This window comes from Pyxicephalus adspersus, chromosome 12 (assembly GCF_032062135.1).
Source record: "Pyxicephalus adspersus chromosome 12, UCB_Pads_2.0, whole genome shotgun sequence".
NCBI lineage: Eukaryota > Metazoa > Chordata > Amphibia > Anura > Pyxicephalidae > Pyxicephalus > Pyxicephalus adspersus.
In genome coordinates, this window is record NC_092869.1 from 11,671,518 (window position 1) to 11,687,013 (window position 15,496).

A 15,496-nucleotide genomic window follows, 5' to 3' on the forward strand; every position below is an offset into this window, starting at 1 on the left:
CATAACCATGCATCATGTGTGGACACACCAGGAAATGCTTGTCACCCTGCGGATAGGAGTAAATGTGCCCTTAAGCTTCCTTTTTCTTTTTTTATTCTGTTACAGAAAAAATCTATTAATTTTATTAGGAATATAATCAAGCAGTACACAGGAAATTGTTTATTGACTGGAGCCGAGATAAGCAATAAATAAAGAATGCAGAATTGTTCACTCACAGTACCAGGGAAAGACTTCTCCTTTTGTTTGTACTGCAAGTGACAGATATTACGGACCTTAAGAGTGACATGGATTTTGTCAAAGAAGAGATTTTTTGCCTGGGTGACAGTTTGGTGACTTGCTCACATCTCTCCATCATTAATGGGTTTTATTAACACGTCTTCTCTTTCCCTGAAGCCAAAACAAACACAGAACATCTGAGTATCTCTACTGGGCACAGACTGCCTCCTCCTTCTCCTCACAGCTGGAGGCTCATCATGTGCACAGAAGATAAGAATCTTCTAAGATCAGCTAAGGCTTGAAAACTGTGCATGTGCCAGTCAAAGGTGGCAGTTTAAGTAGCAACATTGCAAGACTTTAGTCCTAAAAGAAGAAGGTAGCAGATCCCTTCAGGCCTGTACAAAAAGGACTAATATTATGCATTTGCTTATTACGCAAGCTTGCTTGATGAATCCTTGAAAGGTGAAGGGATGGGTTCTATTTTATCAGGACTAAGAAGGCCATCAAGAACTTCTGAGAGTCACCCTGAACCCGAACAGTTAGTACCCACTCTAGATCTGTCTCCAAACCAGCATGAGTTGCTTGTTGAGTCTTGGAAGCTAATCCAGCAGGACATTGCTAAGATTGGAGTTATTATATTTATCAGGTAAGACAAATATCTACTTCCTTTATTTTAAAGGTTTTTTTAGGCATTGAATGGGTAAACCAACAGAACAGTTTGGATTCTGAATGTACAGTTCACAAAGTGATTGAATTGTGGGGACATGTGTATGGTTGTATAATTCATATTGGTTGGGTAAGATTTCCTAAACGTGTTATTTATTTGACACATGCATATTGTAAATTGATCACTGAAGCAATTGAATATGAAACATTCTTTGTATGGGATCATTTCCTAGATGCATTTGAAAATATACATTTCTAGGCATGAATAGTAAATGCATGCTAAACATTTACAGTATGCTTAGGAGAGTAGAGCTTTGCATTGTCCATAATGTTTATCTTGCAAGGTTTTTAAACAGAAGTGTTTATCATCATCAGACATGCAGGTTAGTATTTTATTGGAAAAGGGGGGCCTGACATGAGACTACCATATGATATGGCACTGAAAGGGGATATGGGTACGTTCTAGATTGTAAGCTCTTCATGGAAGGGTCCTCTCCTTCCATGAAGAGCTTACAATCAGAGTGCTAAAGTACTGTTAAAACCATTTCCTCTTCAAGAAGAATTCCCCCTATTCCCAAGCCAAGATGAAAAATGAAGGCAGAGGGACCAGTACATCCTTATATATATTTTCCTAAGTGAGATTTTGTTGTAAAAAAGAATCTGACATTGAACAAAGAAAACAACCATGACTATGACTATTATTTATTTTAATTGAAGAATATTAGGGTATTGTTTAACCAGGACAAAGGGTGTTTCATTGTAAAAGGGTCCAACAAACACTTCCTGAATGCTTACACCCCAATGGACTAACAGTGTTGAAAGATTTGCCTCTTTTATGGAAGGCCCTTTCACAGCATTTGCCAGTGATAATTCTAGATTTTATCAAAGCATCATGGAGCCTCATGATTAATGGAGACTTGCCACTCCATCCCTGTTAAGCTGATATTCCGAAAAAAGAGGAGTTATGCTGGTTGCACCATGTGGCCAGACTTTTATGAAAATGAAAGGCCACCTTGTGGGTGATGGTGTAGGTACCATATTGTTACAATCAGTGTCCTCCAAAGACATAATTACACTATTCTGACACAATGGTAATGAAAACTCAATATCACATGTGGGTGCTATTATAGCTTTCCTTTTTTAAGTAAGCTATATACAGCTTACTGTATATAGCTTACTTAAAAGTAAGTAAGTAACTCTAAGCATGAATATTTAGTGTAATAAATGAATTAGTAAGTTAGAAAGGAAAGGAACCACAGAAAATATGAGCAGATTACATTTCAGCTTTAACAAATGGTGGTCATGTTATTTCAGGCTCTTCGAAGTACACCCTGAATGTAAGGATTTCTTTATTCCTTTCCGTAATGTGGATGACCTGCATGAACTGATAACCAGTAAGGACCTGAGAGCCCATGGATTGAGGTAAGGGTGATTTATGGCTATAGTTATTCTGCAAGTGTTTTACATTCAATATATATAGTCCAACTATACAAGGCATACTTAAAGATATACCTTTTATTGGGCATTATAAACTAAGAATATGATAATTTTATATATTGACAGAAGCTACATTCAGTAATAATCTTGTGTCATAGCCATATTAGCTTTGTGCACTTTGTGTGCCTGCTGCTCCATAGCTGGTTGCCCATCCATTGAGTTCTGTCACTTTATTTGGGAGGTGACTTAGGGAGCAGCACAAAGCAAAATCATATACACGAGACCCAGACATTACCATTGTTGAGAGAATAAGCCAGTTACATACCATACCAATACCACCACCAAATGGCCCACCTTTGACAGTAGCGGGGCTTTGGTCCAATAAAGGCATTGGCTGTATGCCTGGCAATTGGGCTGATCTTCAGTTATGCAATCAGGAAGTAAGGGCTATCTTGATATGATCAGGTAGAAAATTGGGGATAAAAGTGTCAGTGAGGGTGATGGTGAATATTTGGGATGTAGGTGGCATAATTTTAATTTTCTGTACTAATAGTAAATGGCATCAATGTGTAGATGAAGGCAGTGCAGCAAGGTCAGAACAGGACTGATGCTTTGGGTATCCAGGGTAAAGAAACAGGCAGTGGAGGCAATGCGATAATCCCATCAGAAGCTGCATGGCTTGCAACTGATGGGCATTAATGTAGCAGGAATTTTACTGAAAATTACACCTAATACCTGGGCTTTGAGTCAAACTTTTGGAAGGTCTTCTCAGTACAAGTACACAATACTTACTTTTAGTGTAAACACAATATTGGGATCTGTAGAATGTACTATGTCTAATTCTGTCCTTTTATCTCAGGGTCCTGTCATTTGTGGAGAAAAGTATTGCTCGGATTGATAATTCTATCCGTCTTCAAGAACTGGCACTGGAGCTTGGAAGAAGTCATTACAGATATCATGCACCTCCAAAATATTATCAGGTAGAGGCACTTTGATGCTGATTGATTGCTAGAAATATTCTGGTCAGCTGCATAATTACTAATAGTACAAATACTGTCCTAGCATAGCCAATGCAACAGGTTGGTGCCTAAAGAATAAGAAATAACACCCCATGTCACAGCACAATGCTGTTAGCTTGTCAGCCTCTAAATGGTATTTGTATATACACACATACAGTATACTAGGAAAAAAAAAAAATTGCAAGCTACAGCCCACATGGTCTTCTATAGATGTCCGGAGTTGTTGTAGGCTCAGGCAGAAAGACATTAAAGAGGTGTCAGCCTGCTCACTTTTTCGTGCAAAAGCAATGCAGGAAAGACCTTAAAGAATGCTCATTTGCTTACAATGCTTTGTGGAAGATCATGCCTTTCTTCTGATAGAAGTACTATCTAGTTGTACTCTCGTTACTCTCGTATAGTCATTGATGCTGGGCCTGCATTCTTGTTAATGACTCGGGATAGCCAGGATTTGGGGTCAATTTGATTTTTACACCACTGATTTCTGCATTATTAAAACCATTGAACCCATTCAGCTACAGAAAACAGGGTTGTTAGCAGAAGCTTATCTGGCTAACGATCCTGTGCTGTGCGCCACCGCAGTTTGACACCCTGTTTATTCTCTCTGGCAGTGTCTCTTGCAGCAGCAAAAAGAACAAAAAATGAGTTGTCTGCTATGTGATCAGCCGTTCACAGTAACTCCTGTTTCCCTTTAGCCGTGCAGTATGTGATTCACCTTCTCAGCATCCCCAGCACATTCTCTGGGGATGTGCACAGCTACAGCGGATTTTAGGAGCAGATTAATCCCTGACCTTATCCTGCCCTGCAATTGGCTGCTAGAACTTTATAGCCTTTTTGCTCACAGATACCAGTGACACCAGTGCTGGTGTTTTTATTTGTTGGATATACTGTTGCTGATTCTGCCTGTTTCCTGTCCAAGACTGCTTGCTTGGAGAAGTAAATTTCAATACCCTTAGAAAAGGGTGGATTAATAAACCTGGTATTATGAAAGGCTAATCCAGTTCAAAGGACAGATCAAATTTTTATCTTCTCCTATTTCATTTATATTAGCTTTTCCTCTGCTCCTTAAATCATGTCTAACTTTGTACAAAAAAATCACAATAAGTACACTATAAATGCCTTTATTAAGACTTAAAAAGGGCAGATTCAGTCTTATTAACAACAGGAAGTACCTGAATATAATGTGCCTTTCAGGGGGCATAGTACCTGTCAAAAAAAACAGAAGTTGACGAATTGGGAGGTAGAGACGCTTTACTACTCACATTTTCAGAATTACTATTATTTAGGTATTCAGATTTTAGTGAACAGAATTATGTGTGCAACCTGTTATTGACTTACACATTAACATTGCCATCATGAAATGTTTTCTATATACCATGAAAGATTTCTGTATTTTCCTAACTAAATGCTTTCATTTCAAACATTATTTGTTTTAATATTTTACAGTATGTGGTATCCGAATTTATGTCTGCAATTCACCCACTTCTAAAAGACAAATGGACAACAGAGTTGGAGAATGCATGGAAGGTTAGCTTTACATTACAATGAAACTTTGGGTAAAATCAGACATTACAGTATGGAGCAATTTATATGTTTTTAACCACAATTCACCCAACTTTTATGGAAAATGTACACATTTTTCATGCTGGATTCAATTAGAGAATGTGTGAATCAACATAGGATTCCTACATTTTTCTGACTGAAATTGACGTGAAAAATGTATTAAAAAAAAGCAATGGAGAGTTAGGCATGGGGTACATGCATTGATAAAGTTTTATTCATATGACTTTAAACCCTTTACCATAATTACATAAATAAAAAAAGGCACAAAAACTAAAAGTTTAAAAAGCTTTATTTTTGCCATTTATTTATATCCAAAACATAATTTTCTTAATTTTAAGAAAATAAATTAATTATCTAGAAAGTACTATGAGGCCTATTTATAAAGGGACCATTTTCTATAGTCCTAACACTTGTTCTATCCTGGGGTGACAATGCTAATTCTCCACACAGATACAATAAAATGAGTAAGCACAGTTACATTAGTAATGTAGTGTGTAACTTGCAGGATCACTGGGAGAAATAAAAGGTACAGATCCTTAAAGAAAAGAAATGCAGCCGGTACATCTAAAACGTATTAAAAAGAAAAGGAAAAAAGTTTTACCTATAGTACTGGCCATTATCAGTCTGTAGCTAATGTGTCTTGATTTTCCTAGATTCCAAAATAGTTTGTCATGTTTTTATTCATCAGAATCTGTTCGCTTATATCTGTGCAATGATGAAAAGAGGATATGATGAGGAAGAAAGAAGTGCTGGAAAGAAGAGTGTCACACGTACAGTATAGGAGACTGGTTAGACCTGAGTAGTCATTTCAGCCTAATGTAAAGAAGTGAAGATAGAACTAATATCCTACTCAGTCACAACACTTTACGTTGGTATCATGATTGACAGACGTATGTGCTGTATCTGTATTTGTTTTTACTTTACCATGACCACTCATACATTTTTCAGAAGTTTGTGAACATTTTCAAATCTTTTAGATTTCTGTAAAAATGTGCATTTTGAGTCCTGCTGTTTATTATTTTCTACACATTTTTGTAGTAATATTTTAGCACATTTTTACATTGTTGTTTTGTATTTTTTAACTATTTATAATGAATATTTATTTGATAGATTAATTTCCATTGTACCCATAATGCTGTTGTCCTGTGTCACAAAAAACTATGGATTTTCAAGAGAGCAGAATGAAAGTCATTTGTTAAGACAGTGTTTACCAACTACAGTTCAGTGGAACCCTAGAGTTCTTCCAGAGGTTGCTAGGGGTTCCTCAAGCATTTAGTCAGTTCAGTTTAATTGAACTGATAGTGAAAGCGAAGGGGTGAGTAACAAGTGGGGTTCCCATCTTTTATCCTTAGTGGTATTCTAGATTACCTAGCCTGAGTTATAGTAAATTTGTAGGGTGAAAGGATAGACAGGCTTTTGGAGGCAAATTAGAAGATGAATGTTAATTTTTTTATTAATGTATAGTATACTCCTATACTTTATACAAATCAAATAGGTTGTGATACAAAAGAAGATTTATATGCGATTACTACATTTCACAGGTTTATGGGTTCACAGGTGATGTACAAAAGGCTGCCACTCATTCTAGAATACCCAAGGAAAAGTAGATTGAATTTGCAAATATATTATTATTTTTATAATTAATTAGGTATTTGAATACTATAGTTTTAGAAATGCAAGCATACACAAATGCACTTAATGTAAAATTATTCTACAGACAAGTGCAATACATCCCCTATTCAGATCATAATCACATACTTAATCTATCATGGTAAAGAGTTTGCATATACACAGATGGTGGGGGATCTACAACTTATAGTGTTACATATTGAGGGGCAGTGGGCATTAAAAGGTTGATAAACAAAAGTATGTGTTTATTACATCTGTTGTTCAATAGTTCAACATCATTTATTAAAGTTACATACTTTTTCACATGGCCATACCCCTCTTTGAACCTCAAAACATTAGTTGTTTGAACCTAACCTATTTAGGTAATAAACCTAATATCCATACACAGCAGTGACATTCTAGACAAGTGCTCTGTCATTTTAGGAAGTAATGTCAGCTGTGGGCACAGATCTTCTTCTCAAATCTTGGCTTTAATACCTGAAATCTAAGGAAGAATTAAAATGACAATATTTTGAACATCATTGGCTGCATTGTTTACTAGTGATCAATTCAGGAAATGTACAGAAAAAAAAAATGTAGTATACCTGATTGTGACGAGTTACACAGGAACAACTTAACAAGACCATGGGCATTGTAGGAAAATGAATATGTTTTGAATTACCAAATCAGAATGTCAATCCTAATCCCTAAGAAATGCTGTTGGGTAGTTTGAAGGATATTCAGGCAACTAAATGGACATGAAATTAACCAGTATTACCTAACCAATGCACAGTTCAGCTAAGCAGATTCAGAAAGTGTTTTTTTAAGGTTCTTGACAAAAAAGATTTACTATATGTAAGGGTTCACCTATTATTACCTAGGTCTTTTCTATTTCATAATTAAAGTTTGAACAATGTCAAATAATGTCTGTGAGATCGTTTTCTAATTACTTAATACTGTAACTCTTCTGACAGTACATTGCTCGTTTTAGGTGCACACAAAGGTTAGCCGAACATATGCAGGATCATCTGCATTATCAGTTCTTAAAAACAATATTGAAACACATTTGCCTTAGTAGGCTATGGAGACGTGATGTAGAAGTTAAATTAGTTGGGAGTATAAGATCCAAGGAAACCCAGGTTCAGATGTACCCTGCCATATAATTTTAGTAATAGGCTCTTTTTAAATTCTTACCTGTTTTTTTGGCCAAAAAAATGTGTCTGTATTCAAGTCCTGCACATGGATGGGGTCTGTATCTGAGGCATGCACCAATGATCACAGCTCCACTTAATTCTCCACTCATGCAAAGCCAGAGTTTATCCATATTCAATAGAAGCCACCTCTATGGGGGATCTTTTTTGACAATTATCGTTTCAGTGAGGAGCAACAACAAAAGGGATAGCTGCTGTGTTCCCCTCTTCAGTTTCTTCTTTTTAAATTCAGAATAACATTAGTGCTCACATTGGCTTCTTGACTGGGTAAAGACCTGGGATGGTGAGCATGGACATAGAACTATGGAAGTGAAAATGTCAAGAAAGGATGCAAAATTTACAGTGCTGCACACAACAAAGGGAAATATAATGATGGAGATTACAGCAGCAATAGTCTGGAAGGTAACAAGAATGCTGTAATCTGAGATACAGGCCAACCTTAGGGATCAGCAATCAGCAGACTCACACATTTCAGTTTGGCCCTCTCCTTGCCAGTGTGGTCAAGATGGCCCTGCAGCTCACCTCTTCCTATTCCTCCTGTTCACATTACTTCCATCCTTTTCCAGCCCCTGTCCTTTTTATTTGGGGTTCTAACTAGAAGGAGGATGTGTAAATGGAATAATAACACTAGGCCAAAAGCTGGATGACAAAGCGGTTACCAATAGACTTCACCTATCCAAACGCCCAGTGTAGATTTCTCAGCCCAGCCAGAAGGTCCTAGTTCACTACACACTATAATCAGCAACATTATACATGATGCTGGCTGATGAAGATTTACATTTCATAGAATTGACCTTCCTGAGATTGGTACCTCTTTTAGAGATACAGACTTAATAGCAAACCTTAAGAACATTACATTTAAACTGGATAAAGTGGGGAAAACAAAATATTAACATTTCCAGATCAAAATCAGGATGTGCTTTTCTAGCTCTAAAACCCCTACCATTCTGAATTATTCTGTGTTTGACAAAAAAGATGTCAAGTCTGATACCAGATTTCCTGACTTTGGATAGAGAGAGGAAGCTTCTAATGATACACCCAGAACTTTAAGGAAAGAAAGAGCCGACCCAAAACAACAGAGATAAGATGGTAGAGAAACATAAAAATGATTCACCGGCTGTTTAATGGTATGGAACTTGCTGCCCATAGTTAGGTAGACTACTTGGCAGAAAACAGTGCTGGACAAAATGATGCAAATAGCTTTTAACATTAACCATGTCTGGAACACCTTAGAAGAAAGGACATCTGTAGGACCTAAATCTCCCAGCCTGGAAAAAAAAAAAAAGAAAGCAGCCATCATAGAAACCACAGAGATTCTACCATGGCAAACCTTTGACAAATTCAATTATGTAGATGAAAAAGAAATAAATTCAAGGATTTGCAAGATAGAGGCAGAACAGACACCAAGATGAATGTCAAGAAGTCAACACAGGAGCCAGAATAAAGAGTTTTATGAAGGCCTTGAATACAAAGACTGCAGAAATATTTCCGTGCTTTTAGAAAGAAATGACTGAAATCAACAAGTCATTTCATGCTGCACCCTATCCTCCTCACTGGCTCAATGGGTTGGAGAATGAGATTAAAGACAAGCTTGGAAGCCAGAACATAGATATGGCTAATGAGCTGAAAAACCTTTCAACATTCCGGTCCTTATCCATATATAATATTCTACAAGGACAAGCTGTGAGCTCTTGGTTTTGTCATTACCAACAACCACCCTATTAGACCAGTGGTACAAAAAGCATTGCAGTTTATCATGGGCCTTGTTCTGCACCAGCTACCCAGAGAGATCTACTCATCTGCTCTATTATGGTTTTTCGCTTTTCTCTGGCTAAACTACAAGCTTGTACAATAAACAATTTTAATTACAAAAAAAAAAAAAATTGTGTACTAGATGTTCTTTTTTTTCTCCAAAAGTATTAGTTGAAGGTTTTATTATAGTAAATGCACTATATTATATGAACACATATCCTTACAAAGTCCTAGCTTAGCCTTTGCATTTGAATAAGTTTTATATCCCTGTAGGTAGTCGTGTAAGTATAGCTGGTAAGGGAACCATATCCTGCATATAGTTTTATTACATAAAAAAGAAAAAGATTACATTTGAAATTTCCATACACACATTTCTAGACTGCAAGGGGATCTTTGTGCTCCTAACTGTATATACTGTAAAACTGTCCAGATGACAAAGGTGCACCAAAGGTTGAATCCAAAAATGCAAAAAAAAGGTCCAAAAAAAGTTTCCTAATACAAAACAACACATTAGAGCTTTAAGAGTAAAGGTCACTTTTAATTCTTCCATATTCAAAGGTTTTACTTTTTCAGGGTTATACATTTACAATGCAATGGGGGGAAAAAAAAACACTTTGAAAAAATTAAAAAGGAGAACCAAGAACAATTTGAGCCATCATGTCCAAGGCAGTCTTCTAGTGTTGGCTACAGTGGAACTGTAGAAAATAACCAAAAGCAGATCATTTTAATATAAAGGGGGAAGCAGACAATGAAATGTTCCTGTATGAAACATCATATGTGTCTGCACAGTCCATATCACAGCAGGCCATGGCTTGTATAAACCAGCATACAGGTGACATTTCACTATTGTGCCAGCAATTCGCTGCGCTATGAATTAATCAGAAAGCTGCACCACCATGTCACACATGTGCTGTGATGTATGAAAAGTCATCCCTAAGCACTGAAAAAAAGAATGACAGTTTATACCCCAAACACAGTGCCACATACTAGGTCAAAATATTTATCAGCAAACCAAGTATTTCCACTCACCATTGTGTTAAAAAAAAAAAAAAAAAAAAAAAAAAAAAAAAAAATCAGTTTATTCAGTAATGTAGCTCAGTCACCCTTCTGATGGTCTCATAATTCATGACCACATTATTATTTATAAAAAAAAAACAAAAAAAAACAAAAAACTTGTCTATACTGGATAAACTGTACAGTATTTCTAATGACAATATCTTCCAATTATTAAAAAAAAAAACTAATAAAAAAACAAAAACAAAATACAGGCAGCAGCAAAGCACCTTATGGAAAGAGCCTTTATGAATCTTCCAGGTATATCTGGGTGTCAGCTCTTGCCATTAAATGTTTCCCACAACTCCAGGCAATGTTAAATATTCAAGTGTCCATGTCTGTTACTGAGCAGCACTGCTCTTCTTTGTTTTACTCTTCTTATCCTTCTTTTTCAGTCCATCCATGTTTGCTCGTAGTAAATTGGAATAAGCCTGTTAAGAAAAAAAAAAAGTTCAACTTTAAATGTCAAAGGAGGAGGTGATCTGTAGTATATAGCAAGAGCTAATGATAACAAATAACTGTCAGCAGGTGCAGACACAGCACAGGTAGTATTCAGGTTACAAAACATATTTAAAAGAAGATAATTAGGACCCAAACAAGAAAACAAGTTCAGTTTTGGTAAGGGTTTACATACATTTTAAGCTTTACTCAATCACTAAAGAGATACATTTATGGGGCCTATACATGTACTAGAATGCTCAGAGTAATAGAATTTACAGCGAGTCAAAAATCTCACTAAAAGACAAGAGCCGGGTCCACATCCTCTTGAAAAGCTGATTGCACTACTTTAATTGTACTGTCCCCAGGTATGGAGAAGGTCCCATGACCTGGCACAGAGCAGTATGGTCCTAGATGTGTGCTTGAAGTATGTATTTCATACATGTACTTTAATCTAAAGAAAGTAAAATCAAGATATGCTTTGCTAAAACATTATACAGCAAGATCACCTCCAAATCTCCAAACTCTAAAAAAAAAATAAAGCTCATATTACCGTCCCGCACAAAAATGTGTCTGTAAGGGATATATCAAACTTTGTAGCCTGAAATTGTTCTTTTTACTCCACTTATACAAGTACTTACCATCTGGAACTTGTTTACGTCTTTAGAACTGACCTGTTGGAAACAGAAGAAAGAATTGTGTGAGAAGGTCTGACAAAGGAGGCCACACACCATGCCAATTTGCTAGTCCACCTACCACTGTGCTGATTTTTTTCTTTCCATCTGTAGCTCTCAAAAGGCATTTGTTATCAGCTGGTTCAAAACTTTCTGAATGGCCCTTACTGGGGAATGGTTTTGTCCGGCCATCATCTGTAGAAGAACATAGAAAGGACAAAACATTTCTGTTATCAAAAATGTGTTCATTTAATGGAATAGACCATCTAAAAATCAGTTTTAGAAGACTTCAAAGCCCTAAATTGAGGAGGTTTTCCATAAATTAGTAGGCAATCTAAAAATATTTTTTGGATGATAAACTGAACCACTGGCTGCCATACTAGAGAGTCTCAGAGTAATAATAATTTAAAAAAAAAAAAAAAAAAAAAAAGTTGGTAGGGAAAGGGAAAAGTACTTATTTGCATGTACAGCAGGGTTTAGCATTAAAGCCAAGCAAGTAGCATTTTCAGATAGAATTCCCCACTGGCAGCCTTATATCATAGGAAGCATCTTCTATGTTTAAAATCATCCAACAACAGATTTCCTTTACTCATATGTTTGAGGTGCTAAGCTCCCGGCCAGGGAGCAATAAATGTTCTCTCAGCAGTTATCTCCTACATTTCTGAACAAGGATTTATATCACACTGCACACTTGCAATGTAATGTGGTGTGACTAACAAAACTAGAACAAGTGAATTGCAAGGCAAACAATTTCAATATTATATATCCAGGAATGCCAAATAAAATCCTTTTATAGAACACCAGAGCATGTGACCTCCTCCAAGAATGCAGAGGTGAGTAAGCAGATATTTACCAGACCTAAAAATGTCACATGTGATGGAGCTTACACTGGGCTAACCATTTCCTTCTCCAACACCATGCCACATGGTGCTTACATGGGGTTAGAGCCTGGCACTACAACAAAGACAGTGATGGTTACTATCAGAGGGCGGGCAAGTTTATGCATGTCATTTATTTTGATGAGCCCAAGTTGAACAAGTACTTCCAAATGTTGATCCATTTATTTAAATTATTCTTGAACATGATTGTGTTTACCCACTGATGCTCAGTTTCTATACCATTTTATCATTTCTATATATTTTAGGCATTTAAAGCGGAGTTACAGCTTTCCATTTCTGTTGTGGTTGCAGTTCAGGATTGCAGATTTATCTTAAGCCAAGAACATACGTCAGATGATTGTCACTGGAAACAATCTTTCATTAAAGTTTGAAAGTTTTTATTGCTATATGTTTGAAAAGTTTAAAATACCTAATTATCTTGGAGCATTCACATATTCTCTGATCAATGTCAGTGTTACCAGGTAACTTGGCATGGTGGCCCCTCCTCCCCCATACTGTGTACATCAGGAGGACTAAAAATGTTTAGGTTACAAACCTTTTATGTAAGGTAAAAATTACCTTTATTTTAGGCATGATTACTAAAAAAAAGACCACTTTTAAAGGACAGGATGGGAGCGCAGAGCCTCATGGGATACCTATGTCATGCATCCCAGGAGGCTTCTGGCTTTCTGATCTCAGGCATGCACAGAAGGAGCATTTTTTTTTAAGGCATGCACAGTGATATCAGCACCCCTCCCCCCATTATCACAGCTTACTTCAACCAATCTCACACCTGCACAGGGCGAGATCAGGTGACATAGGCAGAAGAAGGGGAAAAAATGGCAGTGCTCTGCTGAAGAAGGGTTCCAGAACAACACAGGACCCGATCCAGGAAACCTCTGGAAGGATCAAGAAATCTGTGAAAGTAAAGGCGAGTTTGTATTTTTTGTTTACTTCTGTTTTAAATGAACAAGATCATAGATTAAACGAATGCAGCTACCACACCTTCAGACAGTAAAACTGTGATATTCCTGTTCTTGGGTTTCCATACAAAGGTAATAATACCCTGAGATATGCGTTATAGGACAGTGGTCACCAACCTTTTGGACCAGACGGACCACTAAATTTATGGATTCCGGACTGTGCATGCACGTGGAGCCGTGTGTCACTCAAAGAGGAAGAAACTTCCCCCAGAGTGATGTCATAATGCCAGAACTCGCCCACTCTCCCATCGCAGGCTCAGAGACACAACCAAGCCACCGCTCTCAGCCTGCAATACATACAGGGGACATGGTCTGCAGCTCTGGCCGGTGCATGCTTCTCCAGACCCCACTGGGAGGCGCACCAAACAGAGGCGCAGATCACCAAACTTTTCTCGCAGACCAACCACTGCTATGGGAGCGTACTTACATTTCTTTAGTGTTATGAACACACTTCCCGATGTGCGACACTTCTGGAATAATCGTGTCAGTTCAGTCAGAAACTGGAAGGATATAATAAAAGCAGAGATTATTACTACAGGAACAGAGTGACATACACACAGCTGTGATTGGTAGGTCTATATTACAGATTACGGAAGGTCTATACTACATAATATGGAAGGTGAAGGGTCAGCTGTGAGCTCACATACACAAGATATAGCACATTGCCCATTGATTTCATCACCATGGCCCTCCAACCCCAAGTACAGTCTCCTTCACATCCACTACAGCCCAGCCTCCCCAAATAGTTACTGCTCCCTTTTCGGACCCTCCCATTCATATCTGCCTCCCATATGTGTTCCTTACCTGCTCACTCTCCAGAAGAACCATTTTCTCTCAAAGCTGAGATCAGCACAAGACGCCGGAAATACGTCAACAGGAAGTACAGCACAGCGGTAGTCATCGATCTTTCCGGGTTATAGAGCGTTCAACCATAGAGTGACGACTTTGTTGTAAAGATGCTTCTGCAGCGTCACCTGCTGGCCAGCTAAATATAAAACGCGCGCCTTCAAAATCCTATAAAAACTGCCCCACGTTCACCTTTCTTTCTTTCTGACTGACTATATTTTTTACAACTTTATTCTTTATCAGTATCCAAACGTCAACATTGTTTAAAGTTGTGAATAAAAAAAAAAAAGCCAAAAATAAAACAACTATACCCTGGAAGTTTGTGACTCTTCAGTCTTTATTGAGAATATATTACACTATTTATTATTATTATTATTATTATTATTAATATGAATAATATTAATAAACAGGAATATTATAGCACCAACATATTACGCAGCACTGTACATTAAAAAGTGGTTGAAAATTATATGACAAGCATAATATATAGGGAATTGTAAACACATTTACAGTTCCACTTCCCTGGAATATTTGGGTAACAAACTTCTTGTCATAGAAATACAATAGGCAATCGTAACAATAAATAAACAATAAACAGACCATTGTGACAATACATGGCAACAAATGGGCAAACGTCAATACTGTGGTAACAAATAGATAAATAAAGCACAGTTGATATTTAATCTCAGCATGTATATATACATAAAATAACTTATTGATACATACACTACATACAGAAGATGCCAAATTATCTGTGTTTCATTTATTTATTATAAAAAGAAAAACAAAAATAAAGCAAGTATGTATAAAACAAAAGAAGTAATCCTATGCAGTGTCCATATGTAAATGTTACAAGAAGTTTAGAAAAACCAAAATGCTTTTACGGGCTTTTGTAAGAGTGGGTGACTAGAAAGTGCTGGGTGGTGCGCCCGGCTAAAAGAAGCTGGGGAGACCACTGCCTGTAAACTCTTCCATTTGTTTTCAGTGAAATCATTTTGAAACGCTTATAAAGTAAATGCTTGCAAATGCCCCCGTTGATTTCAATAGAAGCAATGATAACCATTTATAGGTTTCCTACAACTGTTCTGGCTATGGTCCATTGAAATGCATGGGAATTTAAAACATGGGCACTTAAATGGGAAAACAGTCTATTTG

The 15,496-nt window shown here is 37.0% G+C and overlaps 2 protein-coding genes across 2 annotated transcripts; one reads left to right on the forward strand and one right to left on the reverse strand.

Annotated features, from left to right (window-relative positions):
• The first annotated feature begins 219 nt into the window (after positions 1 to 219).
• Positions 220 to 7,430, forward strand: LOC140342371 (cytoglobin-1-like). Its single transcript, XM_072428532.1, has 5 exons — positions 220 to 862; positions 2,197 to 2,304; positions 3,179 to 3,299; positions 4,782 to 4,862; positions 5,587 to 7,430. The coding sequence occupies exons 1-5, from the start codon at positions 687 to 689 to the stop codon at positions 5,677 to 5,679; spliced, it is 579 nt and encodes a 192-aa protein (XP_072284633.1). The 5' UTR covers positions 220 to 686; the 3' UTR covers positions 5,680 to 7,430.
• A 2,556-nt stretch (positions 7,431 to 9,986) lies between these two features.
• SRP14 (signal recognition particle 14) lies at positions 9,987 to 14,421 on the reverse strand. The gene is made up of 5 exons (XM_072428533.1): positions 14,300 to 14,421; positions 13,923 to 13,995; positions 11,717 to 11,829; positions 11,602 to 11,634; positions 9,987 to 10,953 (listed from the first exon to the last, which is right to left on the reverse strand). Exons 1-5 carry the CDS (start codon positions 14,321 to 14,323, stop codon positions 10,864 to 10,866), a joined length of 333 nt encoding a protein of 110 aa, XP_072284634.1. The 5' UTR covers positions 14,324 to 14,421; the 3' UTR covers positions 9,987 to 10,863.
• Positions 14,422 to 15,496: the final 1,075 nt, after the last annotated feature.